Source organism: Hemicordylus capensis, chromosome 2 (assembly GCF_027244095.1).
Source record: "Hemicordylus capensis ecotype Gifberg chromosome 2, rHemCap1.1.pri, whole genome shotgun sequence".
Taxonomy (NCBI): domain Eukaryota; kingdom Metazoa; phylum Chordata; class Lepidosauria; order Squamata; family Cordylidae; genus Hemicordylus; species Hemicordylus capensis.
This window is the reverse complement of record NC_069658.1, coordinates 84,746,619-84,768,598: the sequence shown is the minus strand read 5'-3', so window position 1 is coordinate 84,768,598 and position 21,980 is coordinate 84,746,619. Positions and strand designations below refer to the sequence as shown.

General features: G+C 41.5%; 1 protein-coding gene across 1 annotated transcript in view; it reads right to left on the bottom strand.

Moving 5' to 3' along the window:
• Positions 1 to 5,907: 5,907 nt before the first annotated feature.
• GRAMD2B (GRAM domain containing 2B) overlaps positions 5,908 to 21,980 on the bottom strand; it is a 53,717-nt gene continuing 37,644 nt past the window's right edge. Inside the window, exons 9-14 of the mRNA XM_053300604.1 lie at positions 20,159 to 20,270; positions 19,243 to 19,365; positions 16,039 to 16,126; positions 13,643 to 13,747; positions 11,231 to 11,324; positions 5,908 to 8,325 (exon numbers count right to left, since the gene is read on the bottom strand). Coding sequence (XP_053156579.1) covers positions 8,284 to 8,325; positions 11,231 to 11,324; positions 13,643 to 13,747; positions 16,039 to 16,126; positions 19,243 to 19,365; positions 20,159 to 20,270 — 564 coding nt within the window. The 3' untranslated portion in view covers positions 5,908 to 8,283. The remainder of the gene's footprint in view (positions 8,326 to 11,230; positions 11,325 to 13,642; positions 13,748 to 16,038; positions 16,127 to 19,242; positions 19,366 to 20,158; positions 20,271 to 21,980) is intronic.

The following is a 21,980-nucleotide window of genomic DNA, read 5'->3' as shown; positions in this document are numbered from 1 at the left end:
TCTTAAAGATAGTGCAAAAGGTAGTATCTGGACTAAGCTAGTCATGATTAAGCATCATTGAAATAAATGAGGCACAATTAAAATAAATGAGGCATTGAAAATTCATTTCAATGACGCTTAGTCGTAACTAAGGACGGTTTGGAAGATACCTTTTCCTCCCAAATAAGCCCACGCACCCAAGAAGGGGTGTGTGCCAAGAGCAGGATGTATGTATGTCCTGACGTATTTCCTGGATGTTTTCTCAGTGCATTACATGGTGGGGAATGGGTGGTTCGTCCAAATTGCATCTCTACACACAGTCCAAATACTAGTTTAAACTATTATTTAAGATGCATGTAGAGTGACAGTTCAGATTAACCCCACCCTCAGATTAAGGAACATATCAGAAAGAGATCAGGATGTGTGTGTGTGTGTGTGTGTGTGTGTGTGCGCGCGCTTTCATGTGCCCTCCTCCTCATTCACATGGTGGTTGGGTGTGGGTGGGTGGGGTGGAGGAGTATCATGAAAGCTAGCCATATCTTAGTCTGAATACTGCCCCGTGTCATTTTTGCGATCACAAACCAAAATGGTTGCTTCTCAGAAACACTAGATTTAGTTTCTGACATATTTAAGGGCTAGTCAAGCTAAAATAGATCCTTATCCAGTTTTTATCATCACAACATGCCTCTGAAGTAGGTTTTACTGAGAGAAAGTGTCTTACCATCCTGTGGCTGAAGGGATTTTCTGATATTTCAAAATTCTATCATGAAGAATTTTTATTCCATTTTTATTCTAATTGTAGAAATGCTGCAATTGAATAATTGTGTATAATGACCTCATGTGGGCTGCATCTGCAGTAATATTTAAATAATCTGCACACAACATAATTAGTTCAAATTGTGGCAGTGTTTTGTAACCATGTAGTCATAGTTGAGTAGGGATTTGAATCTAGCTCTCCACATTTTCCTACTGGTCTATGTCCATATTAAGATTGGCAATGTATATGGAAGCTCCTGTCATATAGCTTAATATGCTTAACATATTAAGCATCCCAATGCTTAATGAACATCCCACTGAACATCCCAATGCTTAAGCAATCAAAAATACTATAGGAATTTATGTTGGTGTTATAGAATATTTCTACACCTTGTATTTCAAGCGTTCAGCACTGAATTTTTAGTTCTACTAGGAAATTTTTTACTCATGTACTAATTTTACCATGCCTGTGGGAAAAAAGATGGACCATAGGAACACAGGAAACTGCCATATACTGAGTCAGACCATTGGTCTATCTAGCTCAGTATTGTCTTCACAACTGGCAGCAGCTTCTCCAAGGTTGCAGGCAGGAAGCTCTCTCAGCCCTATCTTGGAGAAGCCAGGGAGGGAACTTGAAACCTTCTGCTCTTCCCAGAGCGGCTTCATCCCCTGAGGGGAATATCTTGCAATGCTCACACATCAAGTCTCCCAACCAAAGCAGACCCTGCTTAGTTATGGGGACAAGTCATGCTTGTTAGCACAAGACCAGCTCTGCATGACCATAGTGCTCATGAACAAAAAGTACTAGAGGCGGTGGTAGATAGTAGAGAGAGTCTGGCCACATACTGATGTAACACAAAACTGGAGTTGAAGGGGCCTCTGGTTTCAATTTGTGTATGTCCGAATGCCATACAACCATAGTTTCACCCAAAAATGGACCTGTAGTTTCTTTCTTTAGACTCTAATTTGTACTTTCAGTTTGTAGTGAGTTTTTCCACCTGTACCACTGATTCTGTGGTGCCAGCATTATGTCTGAACACAGCACCACAGTCTCACTCTCGGGCAACTGGAGATGAGGGAGGAAGCTCCTCCCTTGCTCCAGCTGCTCTTGACTGCCAGGGCTGTCCTTCAATCAAGAAGGAAGACCATGCAGTCTGTCCCCCCACTCCTCCCTGCAGTGTCATTGACTGCAGAGAGGCAACTCTCCATGATGTCTGAATTTGGACGAAGGAGCATGATGGTGGGGAATAGAATGTGCATAATGTGTGAACGAGGCGACTATGTTGTTGGTAACTGAGAGGAGTAAACCAAGAGTCTTCATCTGGGATATCTCATATATAACTTGCTTTTGACAAATGGTGCAACTTGAAGCCCACACACTCCAAATACCTACCACAGTTTCCCAATACATGCTTTGTAGATGTTGCACCTACTGGATACATACGTTTCCAGCTCAAGGATGGTCAAAAACAATTCAGTTCAAACAAACCTAATACACTTAAGATATGTTTGCATATTTAAAGATATGGCAGGACAATAATTTTTATTCACAATATAGAATGAGAAGCAGACCTCAGACAACAGGCTATGTTCTTTCTTAGCCACTTTGGCTTGTTTTACTTTCAGGTCAGCTACAATGGTAGCAGTCAAAAAGGCTTACATTCAGAGGTTAAGGACTGCTTCTCTCAAGGTGGATGCTCTATGAAACTATCCCTGCTGTGTCAGAAAGTATATGCATCCATGTACCTGCCACAGCTGTGGTTGCCCAATGAGTACATCACTTGCCTATGTGTATGTTTGTTCAGAAGTATGTTGCCTGAATTTATTCTAAGTGGTCTTCATGTAAACAGTTTGGGGTCCAGTTTAAAAACAAAATCATGAAAACAATATGATAAATAGAACTTCCATTGCTGCTGGATATTCTGACTCTTAGTAGTATAGATAGAGTTGCCAGGGCCAGATGGTGAAAAAAGTCGATATCCATCACCAAAAAAGTAGAAATAGAGGATGCTTTTCATTTAAACAAGATTTTGCATAAAATTTGCATATGTTTATTGGTATTATATAAGTATATTTTGATTAAAATTGTATAATTTCAGAATAAATACAGCTCACCAATGTGCAGGGGCATAGCAAGGTTGGAGTGGGCCCAGAGACAAAATTTTAAAATGAGCCTCCCTCACTGAAGCTCAGCTCATGAAGTAAAGCAATTGTAAATGAGGCTGAATAGTGGTAACAAAAAGCATACTCTATCTATCTATCTATCTCTCTCCTATGTACCACTATGTAGCTGGATAGCCAGCTACAGTACGCATGCTGGAACAGTGGTGTGTTCACAGTCTCACACTCACTTGCTGTTCTCTACGACTACCAACATTTATAGACTGCTTTTCAACAGAAGGTTTCACAGTGGTTTTCAAAGAAAAATAAATAATGTGCTTCCTTATCCCCAACGTGCTCACAGTCTAAAAAGAAAGATAAGGTAACATCAGCCATTGAAGGAATGCTGTGCGGGGGTTAGATAGGGCCAGTTGCTCTACTCATGATAAATAGAAGAGATTCGCCACTTTAAAAAGTGCTTTTTGACTCAGTCAGCAGGGGTAGCTGCTAATTGAGTAAAGTTAGTTAGCTAACTGCTATCTTCTCACTGCCACCACCTGAAGGAGGCAAACTGCACCTGCCAGGCCCACCTACCTCAACCTTACACATCTAGATGGAGCAATATTTGCCCACTCCTCCATACAGAACTGTTCAAGTTTGGTCACATTGGATGGTAGGTGTTGGTGGACTGCTATCCTCCCTGGATCTGGTTGGCCCTCCAAACTGGATGGAAGAGCAAGGAGGAAACTGGTAAGAGAGGTTACCAAGAGGCCAATGGCCACTCTGAAGGAGTTAAAGGACTTCATGGCAAAGAGTGGTTGTTCTGTGCATGTGACAACAATTTCACGAGCGCTCCACAGATGTGGCTTGTTCGGGAGGGTCGCAAGGAGACAGCCACTTCCCAAGAAAGGCCACATTAAAGCTTGTTTGAGCTTTGCCAGAAGGCACCTTGAAGATTCTGATGCCAAATGGAAAAAGGTCTTATGGTCAGATGAGACCAAGATTGAACTATTTGGCCTCAACACCAAACAGTACACCTGGCGTAAATCCAACGCAGCTCACCATCCATAACACACCATACCTACAGTGAAGCATGGAGGTGGCAGCATCCTGTTGTGGGGGTGTTTCTCTGTCTCAGGGACTGGGGCTCTCGTTAGGGTAGAAGGAAAAATGGATGGGGCAAAATACCGTCAGATTCTGGAAGAAAACCTGCTACCCTCTGCCAGACAGTTGCGGATGGGCAGAAGATTCACCTTTCAACATGACAACGATCCGAAGCACACAGCAAAATTGACCACACAGTGGCTGAAGGAGAAAAAAGTGAACGTCCTCATGTGGCCCAGTCAGAGCCCAGACCTAAATCCCATAGAAAATCTGTGGAGAGATTTGAAGATAGCAGTCCACCAACACCTACCATCCAATGTGACCGAACTTGAACAGTTCTGTATGGAGCAGTGGGCAAATATTGCTCCATCTAGATGTGCAAGGTTGATAGAGAAGTATCCCAACAGACTCAAGGCTGTTATTAAAGCAAAAGGTGGTTCAACAAAATATTGACATGGGGGGGTGATCCTTTTTCAATCTCAGTAATTCTTGTTTTTTATTTCTGACACTTTTTCTGGACTGTAATTGTGATGTTTTTCAGTTGGATGTTATAGGTTGCATTGGATAAGTACAGCTGGTGAAGGGAATTTTCTTTGTGTTTTCATTTCAGGATGTAAGGGAACCAGAATTTAAGGTCTATCAAAGGGGGTGATTCTTTCCTATACCCACTGTATCTGTGCTCTTGCATCACATAGCTCTGTAACCTGCCACTGAAGCAGAACCTCCGCTCTGACTTCCCCAGTGGATGGATGGTCAGTAGGAAGGGGAGAGACAGAGGAAGAGAAGCTGCTGCTAAGAGCAAAGTGTTCTGAGTAAATAAAATGTTCCAGCTGCTCCACACAATTTCAGGCACCACAATGCATGCAAAAAAAAAAGGTGTGGTCCCTAAAATAGTCTCTATTTCTCCTAATGCAAAAAAGGTCCCCCAAATAGCTGCATGTCCCTTTTATAAAGTCCCTAGTTGGCAACCCTAAGTATTGTAGAGAAGGCCATTGCGCATCCTTCCTGACGAACTCAGGACCCTTATAAATGGAATCTGTAGAACTCTGTCAATTTCAGTCACGTTTGAAAAAGGGCGGTAGCTTGTGTAATGAAAATTTTTCCACACACAATTACTTATAGCCACTTTTATCAGAGCAGGCTAGGGTTCATGTGACATGTGTAATGTATAACACATCTGTGAGATTAAATATGTGATGATAACGCTAGTGTCTAGTTCTTATCATCACACAATGTTCTTATATAACTATTCCATCTGGACTTGCCTTTCTTGGACTGTTGCCAGGTAGGACAAAAGGCATGGACCATGATCAAGTAAGGTAAAATGACACATCGGAAAAAGAAATACCATGGAACTTTCCCAGACAGCAGGCTTTACCATGGGTTTTCTGTGAGGCTGTACTGCAAATGCAAAGTTGCAAAACAGATGCAAAAAGTGGATTTTTAAAACCATGGATATAAATTGGGCTATACTCTAATGCGCGATGAAAAACCCAAATTGTGTGTGAAGTGCTTCCTGATAGCTTGCAGGGATGTCGGGATAAATTTGCCCAATATGTAAACGTACATCCTCCATTCCAGAAGAGATACGAACTAAAAGCTGGGTGTGAAAAGCTTCATGGATCAAAAGGAAAAAGTATTTTGCTTGTGACTGTCAGGCATGTTGTGTTTCTAGATAGGTGACAGAGGGGGAACACTGGAGGAGAAAGAAACATTGGAGACCTTACTTTGCCCATTTATCCAACCTTTTGAGATCTTACCAGCACTGCCAGCACATTTTCAAGTCTATCTGGCAGCCACAGGCTAGACATATGAAAAGCAGGAATTCTGTACCCAGTTCCAAATTCCACAGCTTTGCTGCACTTCATGGAATCTCAGCATACACAAAGTGATGTATAAGCAGGATAATATTTGTCTTGAGAAATAGTTTAAGATATCTAAAATTATAGTTAAAGAAAGATTGACTGATATGCATCATCTAATTTATTTACATATAGCATTTATATCACAGGGAACATTTAGTTACCTAAAGTCATTATTATGATTTACATCCCCATTTAGTACAATATTAGGATTATATTAACTCAGTACAGTATTAGGCTACAGTTCAGATTAACTGAAAGGATACAGACCCATTCTGTACTTCTAGAAATAGTTTATTTTAAAAACAAATAAGTTACATTTCACAGAAATGATAAGGTGTCACTAATATGTAAACATAATACTTTGTTATACCGATCTAAGATATTTTAAATAATCTTTCATTAGTATTAACCAAACCATCCGACAAACAAATAATTAGATAACTTGGTTGTTCATTGGTAAGGCACTGAGAAGATAACATACATAAAAAAAGATAGGTTATGCATATTATAGTTGCCAAAATAATGTTTTCCTCACAATTAAAAAGTCACTGAGCTACCAATGTCTGTCTGCTACAACATAACTAATGAGAATCTGCACTCACCAACCAACTCATTTTCCTAGGAGAATAAATAGAAGAAACATAAATTAAAATCTCAATGAAAAAAAAAAGATGGGTTGTAATTCCTAAACTCCAGTAAGACAGAATCCAATAAGCTACTTTTTAAAAACTCTGGGATTACACTGGATTAAATCCAAGCATGCCAGTTTATCTAGTGTGCAATTTAGCCTGCTTTGGGGCAATACATAGACTTTCTCAATTAATTGAGTCTACATTAGGGTAAACTTTACTATCTATAGAAATCAGTTTAATGAACAAAGTTGTACAAATTAAGTTCTCTTTTTAAAGAGCTATGCTGTACTATTAAATGTGTCTGCCACCTTCTATACTACTTGAGACAGCACTGGGCATGTGCCCTGCATCAATTATTTTGTGCCCTGGTCCTTTGCGCTGCCTAATATTGCTCGATGCATTGGTGATTAATGGCTTCAAAAACTGGAAGAGAATGTTGGATTCCTTTAGTGAGTATAAAAAAGGTTTAATTCTCAACATCAGTGTGTGTATGCATGTGTGAGAGAGAAGGTATGACAACTCTAGACCTGTGCGTGGCCCTTTTGGCCAGGCCCCAGATATTTTAAGTATTTAGCAATGTTCCCTTGCTTGAGTGTGCTTTAAAAAACAAAGCTGGTAGTTAGGTATTTTATGCAGAAATCTATTTAACGTATGTATCTGTAGGCTAGTTAATGAGCTAAATCCTGTTGGCAGATTTCAGTTTCACTGAAATATGTGGAATGAGCGTTGTCAACCTTCATTCCACAACCTTTCTTTTTTTAAGCAGCTCTATTGATGTGCCTTTAACAGCATTCTGACCTGAAAAACACAACCATAACTAAAAACCTTTCCCAAAAGATCCATGCTAGATAAAGCTTCAGCTGCTAAATGTTCTATGTCTTCAAATTGTAGCCTCACATGCAGAGTAGGGCCATTTGGCAACTCTGTATGGAATACAGGTGGCCCTTGTTATTTGTGGAGTTCCGTTCTCACCTATAGGTGCAAGTATGGACACTGCAAATAACGAAACCTTGAGTCAATGGGAATTGCGGGGTTAGGTTCCTTACAACAACGGGCCCAAAAAGCAGGGGGGGGGGCAGAAAAAAAAGAAGAAAAGGACAGTCCCTTATTCTCCAGCAATGCACCCCAACCCCTCAAAAAGATCAAATATTCACCATTGTTTTTTAAAAAGAGCTCTCCTGGGAAATGGCAGCCAGAATAACATTGGGAGTCATTTACGGGTCATTTCTGGCCACTCAAAACTGTGGATAGGCAAATTTTACCTATTTTTCTACCTGTGAATAATGAAAACCCAGTCTTGGATATGGAGACCATGGATAACAAGAGCCACCTGTACGACTCCTACCAAACAAGAAAATGATCCTGGGAAAACAGAGCAGGTTCAGTACTTTGCAGAATGAAGCCCATAGGGTCCAACTAACTACATGTTGGACATTTGCCCAACTTCTATGTCTACATAGGAAAGGAAGTAAAGCAAACTTCAATGTGCATTTAAATATAACCTTATGAAAGACACATACATGGAAGTACAGCAAATTATACATCCAAGGCCAAGCACTGGTCTTAGTCACATGGATTTAAGTCTTACACTCATAGAACAGTAGATTTAGCAATATAACCAAGTGTCAGGTTCAGTCTTCTCAGTTATTCACACACCATTAGAGATAATAGAAAGACATCATCCACTGAATAGACACACTTTATTGCCAAGTACAATAGCTCAGACAATGAAAACGGTGGGTTTGGATTCAGTTGAAGGACATACACCCTGGCCTGCAGAGTCTGTTGTTATATTTGGAGCTGCTTATGAGAGGAAAATGAGGTATGAAGTAGTCCGGACTGGCGATTTATTCACTGTCTTCAAGTAGCCTCTGTAAGTTGCTTTGTATCTTTGATAAGAAAAAGAGACAAATGAGAGGTTTTGGATAAAGTTTGATGTTACTTGCATAATAGATGAACAGCTCGATTGCACAGTTGTATCTGTGATAAGCAGACTGTGAATTAGGTTGTGTGAAACTATGACATATAAGCTCTGTGTGCCTGTAAATCGGTGCACAGGACTTCTGTCCCACCCTCAGGCATTCACTTCTGTGGAAAAAATGCACTGTGTGAATTTTTGAAAACACTGACGTGGGCATTTGTAATTCCCCCTAATTAACAACAGCTGGAGGTGGTGGATCCTAATTTGGATTAGGATCCCTGTGCAGATTTTTGGTAACTCTTTTCCCTGTGCCATGGTCTGCTGCAGACCAGGCCCTGAAGCTTCTATTTGTGTTCACAGCAGCATCCCTCCTGGGCCAAATAGCAGCTTTGGTGTTCCTGATCTGGGTTGGTAACATGAAAGGGGAAACTTAACAGTTGCCCCTCACACCATGCCCAGACCAGGCCCTTGAAACTGTTAATTGCTCCAGGAGGAAAGCAACTGTGAGAGGAAGAGCAGCTTCCCCTCTGTCTACTATTAAAAAAATAATTAAAATTTAAGATGTGCAAGATAAACCTGAGTGAATGAAGTTACAGAGTCCAGGTCCAAAGCTGTCCATGAAAAGCGAGAACCACATAATCAGGGGCGTAACAAGGCTGGAGTGGGCCCAGAGACAAAATTTTAAAATGGGCCCCTCGCTGATACATACACACACACTTCACAAGATATAGTCATGTGACTTGCCTCGGGGGGGGGGGGGCTCGAGGCGTGGGGGGACCCAGGCAGTCCCTAATAGTAGTTACGCCGCTGCACATAATACTTTTGATAACTAAAACTAGCCAGCTCCTCATGCAATCTGGAAAACAGAGCAGCCTGGGCGCAGCAGGGCTCAGTTAATACTGGAGTAGTTTGCTTAGTATTATTCAGTCTGCCTTCTAAAAACAAAATTATACCTAGATAGCTCAAGTCTGTCCTTGTCCTGAGGCTGTGTGGAGTGCAAACTTGTGATACCTTTGACAGAGCATCCACTGCATTGTCTTATGAAGCAGAACCAAGAAACTTAAGAGCCCCTGGTGGCGCAGTGGTAAAACTGCCGCCCGGTAACCAGAAGGTTACAAGTTCGATCCTGACCAGGGGCTCAAGGTTGACACAGCCTACCATCCTTCCGAGGTCGGTAAAATGAGTACCCAGAATGTTGGGGGCAATATGCTAAAATCATTGTAAACCGCTTAGAGAGCTCCGGCTATAGAGCGGTATATAAATGTAAGTGCTATTGCTATTGCTATTAAAAATTCATGTACATACAAATATAGAAGTGTTAGGGGTGTGCACGAATTGCGATTCATGCACTGATTCGAAGGGTCAGTTTGGGCACCTTTATGAGCGAGGAGAACAGGTCCATACCTGCTCCTGTGCTGCTTGCCACAACTTCTTGCTGCAGCATCATGCTTCCCAGCAACCTTCGCATGGCGGTGGCGCACATCCCTAAAAATGTTATCTAGATTCACTGTCATATCCAAAAAAGTTGGAAATGCTGCAGCTCAGTGACAGAGCATCAGTTAGGCATGCAGCAGGACACTAGCTGGCATTTTCAGGTAGGGTTGGGAAAGACTCACTCTTCTGTGAAACCCTGGAGAGCTACAGCCAGCCACTGTATCCTATACTGCTCTAGATAGAGCAATGGTCTGACTTGGTATAAAGCAGCTTCCTGTGTCCTTAAGCCACATACCAGCATTTAAACTTCCCCCACCCCGGGCGTTTTCTAACTTCCATAATTTTTGAAAATGGGAAATGAAACAAGCTATTCTTAGGGTGGGAGTTTATGACAGAGTTAGCCAGTCGGATAAAAACCCCTCTCAGCTTTAATTACTCTATTGCAGTTGAGATATGAATTCAGTCAAGTGGATGTGGGCCTCCTTGCCTAAGTTTAGACTTCATTCAGTCTCCTGGCAGGGGTTAGCAAGTGCATTTATTTCTGCAGTTAGCAAATGAACCAGAACAGATACCATCTGCAGGGAGCAGATGACGAGGCAAACAGTACTCCTCATAATGAACAGCAGTACACAAACCTGTCTGCAGGAATTTCAAGACTGATTGGGAAGCAGAGTGAACAATTAAGATTCTTGTTGTTTAAAGAGAAAGTAGGCTGTGTCATATAAACACTGTTCACACACTGAAAAAGGCTCAACATGATTAGTTCCAAGTGTCCCCAAGGACACATTCTCATGGAGAGCTCTAGCACATGAATGGAGCCCTCTGTAGATACTGTCTCAGTTACATCAGTGTGGCAGCTAAAAAGATGCACCATCATGACCATGGGAAGCCATTGCTCTATCAGTGGACATGAATACATAAGGGATGAATCCCATATACAACCAACCATGCAAAATCAAAATCATCCCTGCATGGAGTCCTTTCATGAGCTCATGCAAACCCAACAATTCATCTGAAAATGTAAATTCATTTGAAATTTAATTTAATTAATTCATTTTGGAATGACGTCTAAAATCTTGAAGCTTGTAACAAACAGGTTTGCAGCCTTCAGTTATTTACTTGGGTGTGCACATACATATGGAGAAGGGTTTGGGATTTGTTGTTAAGTACCGTGCCTTTACAAGAGGGCAGCACAACTTCGGTCCTCCAGCTGTTGTTGGACCAAAATTACCATCACCCCCAGCCACAGTGGCCAGTAGTCAGGGATGATGGGAGCTGGGGGGTCAAAGTTGTTCAGCCCTGCTTTACAATCATTAACTTGACCTATGCATATACAGCTCAACAGGTGTTTCTCTAGTGTATAGAGGACTTTTCTACTTTTGGCAATGTTTTTAACCTAATATAATTACTAGATAGTTTAGCAATAATCAGTAGTTCACCTTTTCCAGTTTGATAAGATTAGCTGTTAGCTCTTGACAGAGACCATCGACATTAAGCTGCAGAGGAGATTCGAAGCCTTCTTGCACTGGATGTCTGAAATGGGAAACATAGTTGTGGAAAGGTAGCTAGAAAACAAGTGAGAATGGATAAAATGTTGTTTAGCTAGAAAGTGGGTCAAACAACTTCAGAGCTGTATTCCTCTACATTCTTCTTCTTGAACTGTGCCGTCGAGTCGGTGTTGACTCCTAGCGACTACAGATCCCTGTGGTTGTCTTTGGTAGAATACAGGAGGGGTTTACCATTGCTATCTCCCGCACAGTATAAGATGATGTCTTTCAGCATCTTCCTATATCGCTGCTGCACAATAGAGGTGTTTCCCATAGTCTGGGAAACATACCAAAGGGAATTTGAACTGGCAACCTCTGGCTTGCTAGTCAAGTCATTTCCCTGCTGCGCCATTAGGTGGCTTCTTAACCAGATTAATTCCCTTAAGAAGATCAAGACACAAGAAGAGACATCTCTTGATAATGTGCACTTGTGTCACATAATAAGGTCTTCTCAGCTGGCCCTCCTTAGCATCCCAGGCCCTGGTGTAGTGCGTGGTGCCTGGGTACGTAGGAGGGCCTTCTTTGTGGCCGCCCCTCTTCTTTGGAACACTCTTCCCTCCCAGATTCATTCAGCCCCCTCCCTGGTTGCTTTTAAGGCCCTTCTTAAGACCCAATTGTTTAGCCAGGTGTTTGCCCTTTAATTATTATTTCTTGTTTACACAGCCAGGTGTTGTTGACTGGTTTGTTTTATCCAGACATCGAGTCCTTCCCAAGGACCTGGGATGGCTGAATTTTATTATCAATATTGTAGTTATTATTATAGATATCATCACAAAATATAGGCTGTTCCCAGTAAAAATTTTTGTAGTTGGTTGATGGTGATTTCTGTGGCCCCTATGGTGTTGAGGTGCTCTTCAAGTTGTTTTGGAACTGCACCTAGGGTGCCAATTACTACTGGGATTATTTTGCTATTCTTCTGCCACAGCCTTTCAATTTCAATTTGTAGATCTTTGTATTTTGTGATTTCTTTCTATTTCTTTTTCTTCTATTCTGCTATAACCTGGTATTGCTATGTTGATTATTTTGCCTTGTTTCATTAATAATAATAATAATAATTTTAATTAATTGTTTTGGTATTGTTGTTGTTCACCGCCTAGAGTCTTTGGAGGAGGCTGGGTATAAGAAAATTTTAATAAATGAATAAATAAATAATAATTATAATTAAGTTGTTCTGACCTTATAGGCAAATATGGCTTTGACTCATTTGTTATTCAGGAACCCATAAATGTATTCATCTCATGAGTTTACTTAAGGAAAAGATGGAGACTTGGGCCCAATTCATAGAATCTCAGATTCCCACAAAAGACCCTTGGGTATGTTGGGCTGCTGCCTAGCTCATAGTCTAACAGTGCTCCTGTGGGGGTGCTATTTATGAGAACTGATATCCAGATTTTCAGGATCAAGGCATTCTGAAAGAAGAGTCACTGCATACATACAGGAGAGAGAAAGCTCCCATATGGAATTACTGGTTCTCACAAATCAGGAACTGAGTTTGTAAGAAACAGGCCTTGTTTTCCATTAGTTGCTATGATCCATGTTCTGTATATGTTCTCTCTGTTAGCATTGAGATGAAATTGCATAAGCATAACTAGACTCTACAAAGAGTCACTTTTTTGAAGGCGATTTTTTTTTAAAGTAGCTGACTCTGCTCCTGTGCCTTTAGCAGCAGCCTGAAGTACAGAAATATAGCATATGAACCTTTCCTCATCACTTTATCATTTTGGGCTGGTGTTCAAGGCACAGCACAGGAGCAGCACCAGTAAGATTTTGGCAAACCTCTTTCTACTCATAGGCTTTGTTTGCAAATGTATGAGCTCGTTGCTACGAGGTGGTATGTGTGCTCTGGAACCATGACATCTTTAGCGACAGATGACAGATGGAGAACCCCCATCTCTAACCATGTCTAACTCTATCCTTTGTTTAAGTCCACAGTTGCCAACTGCACATATTCAAAAATCTCAAGTTTGGGCATAACATCGTATAGCCTTCGGGGATTTAAAACCTTCAGTATCACATTTACATGCATTTCTCTTCAGCTATGGAGACCAAACAATTTCAAGTAAAGCTAGCATGGCTATTTCATTAAACAACAACACCAACAACAAGAGCAAGCACGCAAGGGAAGCAAGCATATATTAAGCTGATTGTCTGAAAAAGGAAAAAGAGTAGAACTGCAGGGAAGATGATCTTAATATATCTGAAATAACCTCGATGAGTAGGGCTGGAAACTAAATTTAGCAGGATGAATAGAATATTAAAATGGAAAGATACAGAAGATTCCTTTAAACAAAAATACATCCTTACTCATTAGGATGCGAGTCCACGAATGAAGCCATGGAGCCAAGCTGATCTTCCAGAATGTGGATTTTATATCTCATGTAGAATGTAGAGAAAATTAATATACACACACTGCAAGAAAGGAGTTGGGGGAAAATGTTACCCAGGCATCACTGATGCACCTTTGTTGGTACTAAGAATAAGTGAAGATATTAAGATTGCCATTACATTAATCTAGCCATGTAAAACAGCGAAATCTCCAGCCCAAAATTTGACCAAAACATGGGCTAAAGCAGTGATGGTTGCTTCCTCACCATGTTTTTTCTTTTACCCGTTCCCATCACCATTATGTCCCATCACCTAGCCCGTTCCCATCACCATTATGTTTGCTTGATTTCAGCCAGCAGAGCTTTCCCGAGTTGTACAGAATTTGGTACAATCTGGTCTGTGAGACTGGGAAGAAAATTGCTTGGTAGGAACATAGGAAGCTGCCTCCTACCGAGTCAGACCACTGTCCATCTAGCTCAATATTGTCTACAAAGACTGGCAGCAGCTTCTCCAAGGTTGCAGGCAGGAGTCTCTCCTAGCCCTATGTTGGAGATGCTAGAGAGGGAACATGGAACCTTCTGCATGCAAGCATGCAGATACTTTCCCCCCATCCCCTACGGGGAATATCTTATAGTGCTCACACATGTAGTCTCCCATTCAAATTCAAATAGGGTGGACCTTGCTTAGCAAAAGGGACAATTCATGCTTGCTACCATAGGACCAGCTTTCCTCCCCTAGATTATCCTGCTGCGACCAATTTGCATTGCCCTTTGGAGATAATCATTTACATCAATTCAGACTTAGATTATAAACTGAGAGTAGGTTCAATAGATGAGCACTTGGTACCTGTTTGTCCTTCTGTTGTCATGTAGTTTTTCCTGAGAACTTGGACAAGATCCTTGTCCTGGTGTATGGCCAACCATGTGCTCGCTTGACCCATGCCAATCATGACTAAATCAGCTGGAGATGGAGGGCTGGGCCCTACCATTTTTGGTGCCCTAGGCAAAGTATGACTTTGGTTAAAAATATATTCTATGACACACAGAATATAATTTTAACTGTCATACTTGGCAGCTGGCACTGACTGGGGTGCGGGGGGTGGGGAAGCAGAGAGGAAACCAGATTATACCTTTTTTAAAAACTGTAAGATTGCTGCTGCCTGCCACCGTCCACCACTGCCCAGCTCTGGGCGAAGTCCATGTGTGCCATGACCCCCACCCCCACCACTCATCCACATATGTATGCAATGTCTATTTGAGGGGTCAGCAATGTTTTTTGTTTTTTTTTAAACCAGGCAGCTATTCACTGTGGGGTGCGGGGTGGAGTTAGCACCCACCTGCACTCTCCAAGAACTGGTGCCCTAGGCAACTGCCTGTCCGTCTAGTAGATGAGTCATCTTTGTGGAAGTGGCCTAGCAGAACAGGTTGCTAGGGTAGCAAACACCTTCTTATGAGAGGGTACTATACCAGCTCCATGATACAAGGCTGTGGTAAAATGTCTACTGTGGGCTCAGAAGGCAGTGAGGACGCTGTTCCTTGTGCAACGAACTTCCCTTTCTGTTTCTCCCATTCTATCCAATGGTAGAACTGTGGGGACACTGTTTGAACAGGAAGCAGCACCCTTGCTGCCTTCTGAGCCCACAGAAGCATTGCCATGATGTGTATCATCTCCATAATGGTGCCCATCATGTTGACCAATATGCATACATTTAAGAAAGCAAAACTCAGGCATGTGAAAAGACTTTCAGGATTTTGTAGGAGAGAATTTCACTCGGGTAAGATTTATAAATGATCTATATGGAATACAAATAAGGAAAACAGAAGGGCTTTTCATCATATAAGAGAATCCTGAATTCTACCATTTAGAACATTACTTTCAATGTTCTGATCTGTCACTGGTTGCAATCATGGGACAGAGACATGCTATTCCATGATATAGTAGGATTTATTCAGGGACGTTCTACTGCTGCCTATTCCACCTGTCCACATACTTGCAGCTACATGATGCTGCTGGCAACTCCAATTTCCCCATAACCTTTGACAACATCTATCAATCTTCTTTTATTTAGCATCTGGGAGTCTGGCAAAATGCTTTTGGAAACGCCATAAGTGTATTATGAGGTATCTATATAATACAACTCTGAGCAATTTGGAAAGGTCACATTTTCCCCTTCTCCACTTCCTCCAGTGGAAACATGTGAAATATATTCTTTACTGGTGTGCAACAAATACAGAAAAGAAGTTGATAAACCCTTTATTTAATCACAGAGTGTCCAAGTTTCTGAATCAACCCATATGTATTGCAGTGCAGACTCCAGTTAAATCGCCCTGAGTATCCCCTTCAGTCTAGTAGTTGAGGGAATGGATTATACTTACAGAATTGCATAGAGAACAAGTATGTGCTTCACTGACAAAAACTTCTGGTAATTGACTCTGTAGAAATATCCAAGGATTCTGGGAGGAGCTACAAGATTAACAGAATACTCATGAGAATCAGCCTAGCCAATGAAAAGTCTGAAAAGGACACTGCCAAACACATAAGGGAAGGCTTCCTGTAGATAACTATATCTGCAGAATGTTTAGGATGTTCTATTTTATGTTTTATTACAGTTTTATTAATATGTTAATCTAAGTTATGTTTTGGTGCTATTTACTGAAAGTTAGCTAGTGTTGTCTTCTAGAAAACATGAATACATTATATTCCAAATGAGCTGAGCAAGTTGTTTACAGTAATCCCACCAGCACTAGGCACTTTTAAAGCTAGGCAAACCTCAATTAAAATTCAGTAATAAAAAACCTCCAGTTTAAGATAAGAGTTAAGATGGGCTTGCATTTTCACTCATGCTCTAAAAAGCAAGGGCATTTCAAGTTAAGGTCCCCATCTTAACTTCAGTACCATAGAAGTGGAAAGACTTTGTAGAGTCTCATATATCATGCTGGCTTTAGAAATGAGGCTCCATGCACCCACACTTTGCCTTGGTCCTTCAGCTAGACATTGGGCTGGGGAGGGATGCATCCAGGCAGATGTTCAACAGGTGCAGCTTTCCCAATCACTTCTTAGAGGTGTCCCTGATAAATTTCTGCTTGTTGCATCTCCACAATGCACAATGCTACCCCAAAAGGCCATCTATTTACCTGCAGTCTTAAAATAAACTGCAGTATAATCAATAGGCCGTTTCAGTTCTGGAAACTTGTCCTGGCTGACACTAAGCAAAGTCCTGGCAAAGTGTGGGTCATGGAGCCAGCATGATATACAAGACTGTACAAAGTTTTTACAGCTTCTATGGCTTGGAAGTTATGATGGGAACCTTAACTTGGAATTTCCATGCTGTTTAGAGCACGAGTGAAAATAATGGTTCACTGGTTGGGTTTTTTATTGCTGAATTTGCAGTTTTGAAAAAGAAGATATGGCTTGGTTAACTAGCACGTGTGCACATGCACACACACATACACACACACACACACACAGTAGCCTAGAGGAGCCCTTCTCAGCCTAGCTAAATGGAGCACATCTCCTTTTCCCACCTCCTGCTTACATTACATCCAGCTGCACAGAGCAGTGTGCCAGTTTTGGCTGGAGGTCAAGATGAAACACATGTGATTTCGGAGAACCAACGGCCATCTCTCTCTCTCTCTCTCTCTCTCTCTCTCTCTCTCTCTCTCTCACACACACACACACACACACACTCCAACCAACCCCCCTCACTGCAGCCTCCCTCCCTCCCTCACACAGAGCAGCCATATCTATATTCTCTCTCTCTCTCCCTCACACTCACACACACTGCAGCCATCCCCCCCACACGTACACACTGGACACACACACACACACACACACAGCAGCCTAGAGGAGCCCTTTGCAGCCTAGCTAAACAGAGCACATCTACTTGCCCCTGCCTCCCACTTACACCTGGCTGCACAGAGCAGCGTGCTGGTTTGGGCTGGAATTTGGGATGAAATGCATGTGGTTTTGAAGAACCAATGACCATGGAGTAACTGACGACTGGAGTTGGACAGCGCCTTTTCTAAGGCAGAGGAGCAGTATTAAAAAGGTATAGCTTCAGTGGGGGAAGGAAAGAAGAGGGCAGGGAAGGAAGCTGACTGCCATACTGGTTGTGGGCAATGCTGTGGGCACTGCAGCTTCAAAAGTCCTACTGCACAGACTCTTTTACAAGAGGCATTTTTCAGCCTCTTAAAATATAATGTTGAGCATCAATTATGAAATAATAATCAATTGGGTCCCAGAGAAATATACAAAAGACACCTTTCTGGCATGCAGTCGAAAGGCTGAAACTATGCAAATGGACTGCAAAATCATTTAAATACCACTTCTTCAGTCAAAAAGAACATTGCCAACCCTTTAAACCCCTGTTCAAAAGAGAAAAACTTTAAAACTGCTCCATCTAAGCAATTTTCCAATGGATTTTCACCATATTTGCAGGGGAGCTGTCTCTTGTCACTTAGGGAATTGTGTGCTGATGGTCAGGCAGCTCAGACAAATGGTGTTGATTTTATAAGCAATAGACTGTTTAGGGCTTATAATGGTGTCATGTTGAAACTACTCTCCATCTTAAATATACTGGTATGACTGTCCAGTATAATTTACTTTAAATGTGTGATTAATAGATGGGCTCATGTTCTGAGCCATATGGGAGATATAGCAGTCCAAATTGTAAAGTGATCTGGAAGGAGCTGTATTCAATAGTGGGGACAAAGAAAGGAATTCCAAAATGTGCAAGGCTGCAGTCATATTATCTGATGCAGAAACTTCTTAGCACAGAAGCTTGTGGCATATGCAGATTCTCAATTATAATTAAAAGAATGCATAGCTGGGGAATCAAGCTTTGAATATGTGGGAAATGTCTGCTAAAGGATCAGAAATCAAAAAAGCAGTCTGTGTATATCTACCATCTTAGGCTGAAAGGTATAAATGTATAAATATAGTTGATATGTAGGATACTTATAAGAAGGACCACTACTGTTTATATGTAGGATTTTTCACTAGTAATCCCACATACTATACAGGCACTATCATGCCTGTAAAATGCACCCTTCCCCCAATGCTTTACTTGCCCTTTTCTGCTTCACATCTTAAACCTTACCAAAGATGCTAGCATATGCTACCATCTCCCCAGCTCTCCAAATTGAAGTAAAATTAAATACACCTTAATTTTGTGATTTCTTATCAGAAAAGTTGGGTTTTGATTACAAACATGGAGGCTGCATCCAAAGAACTGTGAACAGAAGAAATATGGCCACTAGTACTGTTCCACTTCAGCAAGCACTTGGACAAGAGTTTGTCTAGTTCAGTGCTTTAATCAGTACAGTAAAGTACAGTGCTTTAATTAATAGGCTGCATAGCAAACCAATGCTTTTCCTAGTGCACAATGTTGCACAGGTGGAAGAACATCTCTGGTATGAGTTAGACTTTTCTCTCACAATGTTCCAGCACAAAATGTAAAATAGTGCATCAGTGAGTGGATAACACTTTCCCAGTGCAGAATGTCACATTTGGATTTAATCCATGTTATTTCTTTTTAATTACAGAAATCCAGCCCCATCATGGTGATTTGGTTTATTTACCATTTCTAGAAGCATTCCTGACTTTATCATCACATAAACATTTGGATTGTAAATCTGCTGGGAGAGGCCTTCCTTCCACCTTGGAGGTCTTCAGGTAAGTCTGGGTCTCAACAATATGATAATCTGTTGGGGAACAGAAATGTTAGGTTAAAAGAGAACACACACTGGACCTACAACTTACCTTGACTTTTACATTTTGCACAACACGAAATGCAGTCCAGTTCCATTAATGTTGTTTTGAATTTTGCTATCTTTTAAAGCTGGATTTATGTGTGTGTTCATAATGGGTTTTTCTCTAGTAATCATAATTGAGGAACAGGATGTTTAATGGCTGGGGTAAAACATTATGTTATGATTATAACATTATATATATGGCATAATAATTCAACACACTATTCTAATTTTACTGAATTTGCAACATTTAGCTGGGGGAAGGTAGGGAAGAGATGGTTATGAGTGGGTGAATTAACAAAGGCACAGAAGCAAGAATTATGACATGGCTTAAGGGAAGTGTGGATGAGCATGAACATGTTCAAAGAGAAATAGTTTGAAGAATGGATTTGCAGCCTTATGATCAGGCTTCACACAGTAATCTCCTCTCAGTGATAGTCAATAGCTAATATTTTACCCACAAGAAAATTTTAGAGAGTATCTTGCAACTAGGACTCCAAGCTATGAATTTACTTGGACAAATACCAGTCCATCCTAAATTGAGCGAGTGCTCCCTCCCACCGTCCCTCCATCACAAATCCTTCACAGATGCATTGAGAAAATGATTGCCATGAGGAATGTGAAACTTTATGCACATTAAAAGAGTGATGCATTTAAAAAATGGCATCCTCCATACTGTTCTAAATGCCTTGTCACAAAGCTGTTTCTGCATTTGTATAGTCTAGAAACAGTTTAATATCCTGACCTTGGAAGTGTTCCAAGTCTGGAGTCTGAGAACCAGTACTGCTGGATTCTTCCATCTCCTTTCTGCGTTGATGGATGATGCCATCCAGTTCAGAAAAATCTTCATTGAAATCCTGAGGGAATGATGCAATAGAAAGGCCAGTCAAGAAATTAATTAATTTCATTTATGAACAGATTTATATCCTGCCTTTACAACATTTAGGTCTTTAAGGCAGCTTGGTACCCAAACAGACATGACTGTTGAATCGTTTGCTTGGGATTCCTAAGGTCTGTGTGTTTGGGCTGTTCCTGCCACAAAATTCTTCCCAAAGACTTTTAAATTATACTAGCTACTTTCTGCACTGGCCATGGGCCACAATTACTTTAGTAAGATAAAGCCATATGGCTCAAGACAGACAGAAAGCCTTGGGCCATATCAGTTAAGTGCTGTCTAAAAAGATATCCAAATGCAGTACATGGTCTCCTTTCACTCAGCATGAGAAATTGGAAGTCTATTAATTTAGGGGTGTGAAAGCTTTAAAGTTAGTTTTTTTTCTTTTTTGTACGCATGCTTTGACTGTTATGGATGAAAATACTGATAACATCTGAAAGCTCATGTGGTCCTATATAAAACTGGTCTTATTAAAACAAATCAGCTCAAAAGTTTCATCTAATTTGTCCAAGCTAAACACCTATGATTTATTAAATTTCTATGCTCCTTTGCTGAAAATGATCAAGGCAGCATACATATAAAATATAGAAACAAAGACTTTTATCTTTTCCAATCATTTTCTTTTGCTATCTAAAGGCTAGTTTTCTCTAAAATATACTTTATGCCAGTGTTACTATTTCAGGATCTCATGCTGCCTTATATTTTGTGTGTCCCTTTATAATGTATTGTTTCCAGTATTATCTTAAAGAGCATTATTTAGGCCTTATTTGATGTGTTTGCATGTATGCGTCAGTAAACATGTGCATGTTTTGCATTCATTTAAAAAGTGAACCTGGGTATAGGTACCCTCAGTGGTGCATTTAGGCATGGACCACGGGGCAGCTGTCTGTGGCCTCATGACTCCTGAGGCGGGGGGGCCTCCAAATTTTCTGGGGAGCCTCACCAGAGCCCTGATGCCCCACTGCTGCTGCCTGGCTCCTGCTGCTGCTGCCTGGCTCCTGTTGCTATTTCCCTTTTGCCAGTCGCTTGCCACTCACCCCCCAGCAGCAGCGGTGGGCACAGGCAGGTGTCCCCAGCTTGCAGACTGGCCTCCTCTGTCTGTGCATGTACGTAGTAGGATTTATGGCATGTCGCATCCCGTGATGGGATGCGACACTCCATAACTCCTATTGTGCACGTGCACAGACAGGGCCAGTCTGCAGGCTTGTGAAGGCCCGCCTGCGCCCACCGCAGCCACTGCTGCCAAGGGGTGAGTAGTGAGCGGAGGCCTGCCTGCACCTGCCACTGCCACCGGGGGATGAGTGGCAGGAAATAGCAGCGGGGGCTGGACAGCAGTGGCGGGGGCCAGGCAGCAGCATATTTTTTAAGGGGGGGCTCGCAGTGGGAGGGGGGCTCCAAAACCTCGAGTCTGGGTGCCAAAAATATCTAGGTGCACCTCTGTGTACCCTCAAATGCAGGATACAGATCAGAAGTTTGCTACTTTGTGTGTAGGAACATAGGAAGCTGCCATATACTGAGTCAGACCATAGGTCCATCTTGCTCAGTATTATCTACACAGACTGGCAGTTGAACATCGTGTGTGAATAACTACATGTGTTCAGATCTGTAAGTGCATAATGTGTGAATAGGGCATAGAATCTCAGCTGTCTGGGAACAGGAGTATAGCTCAGTG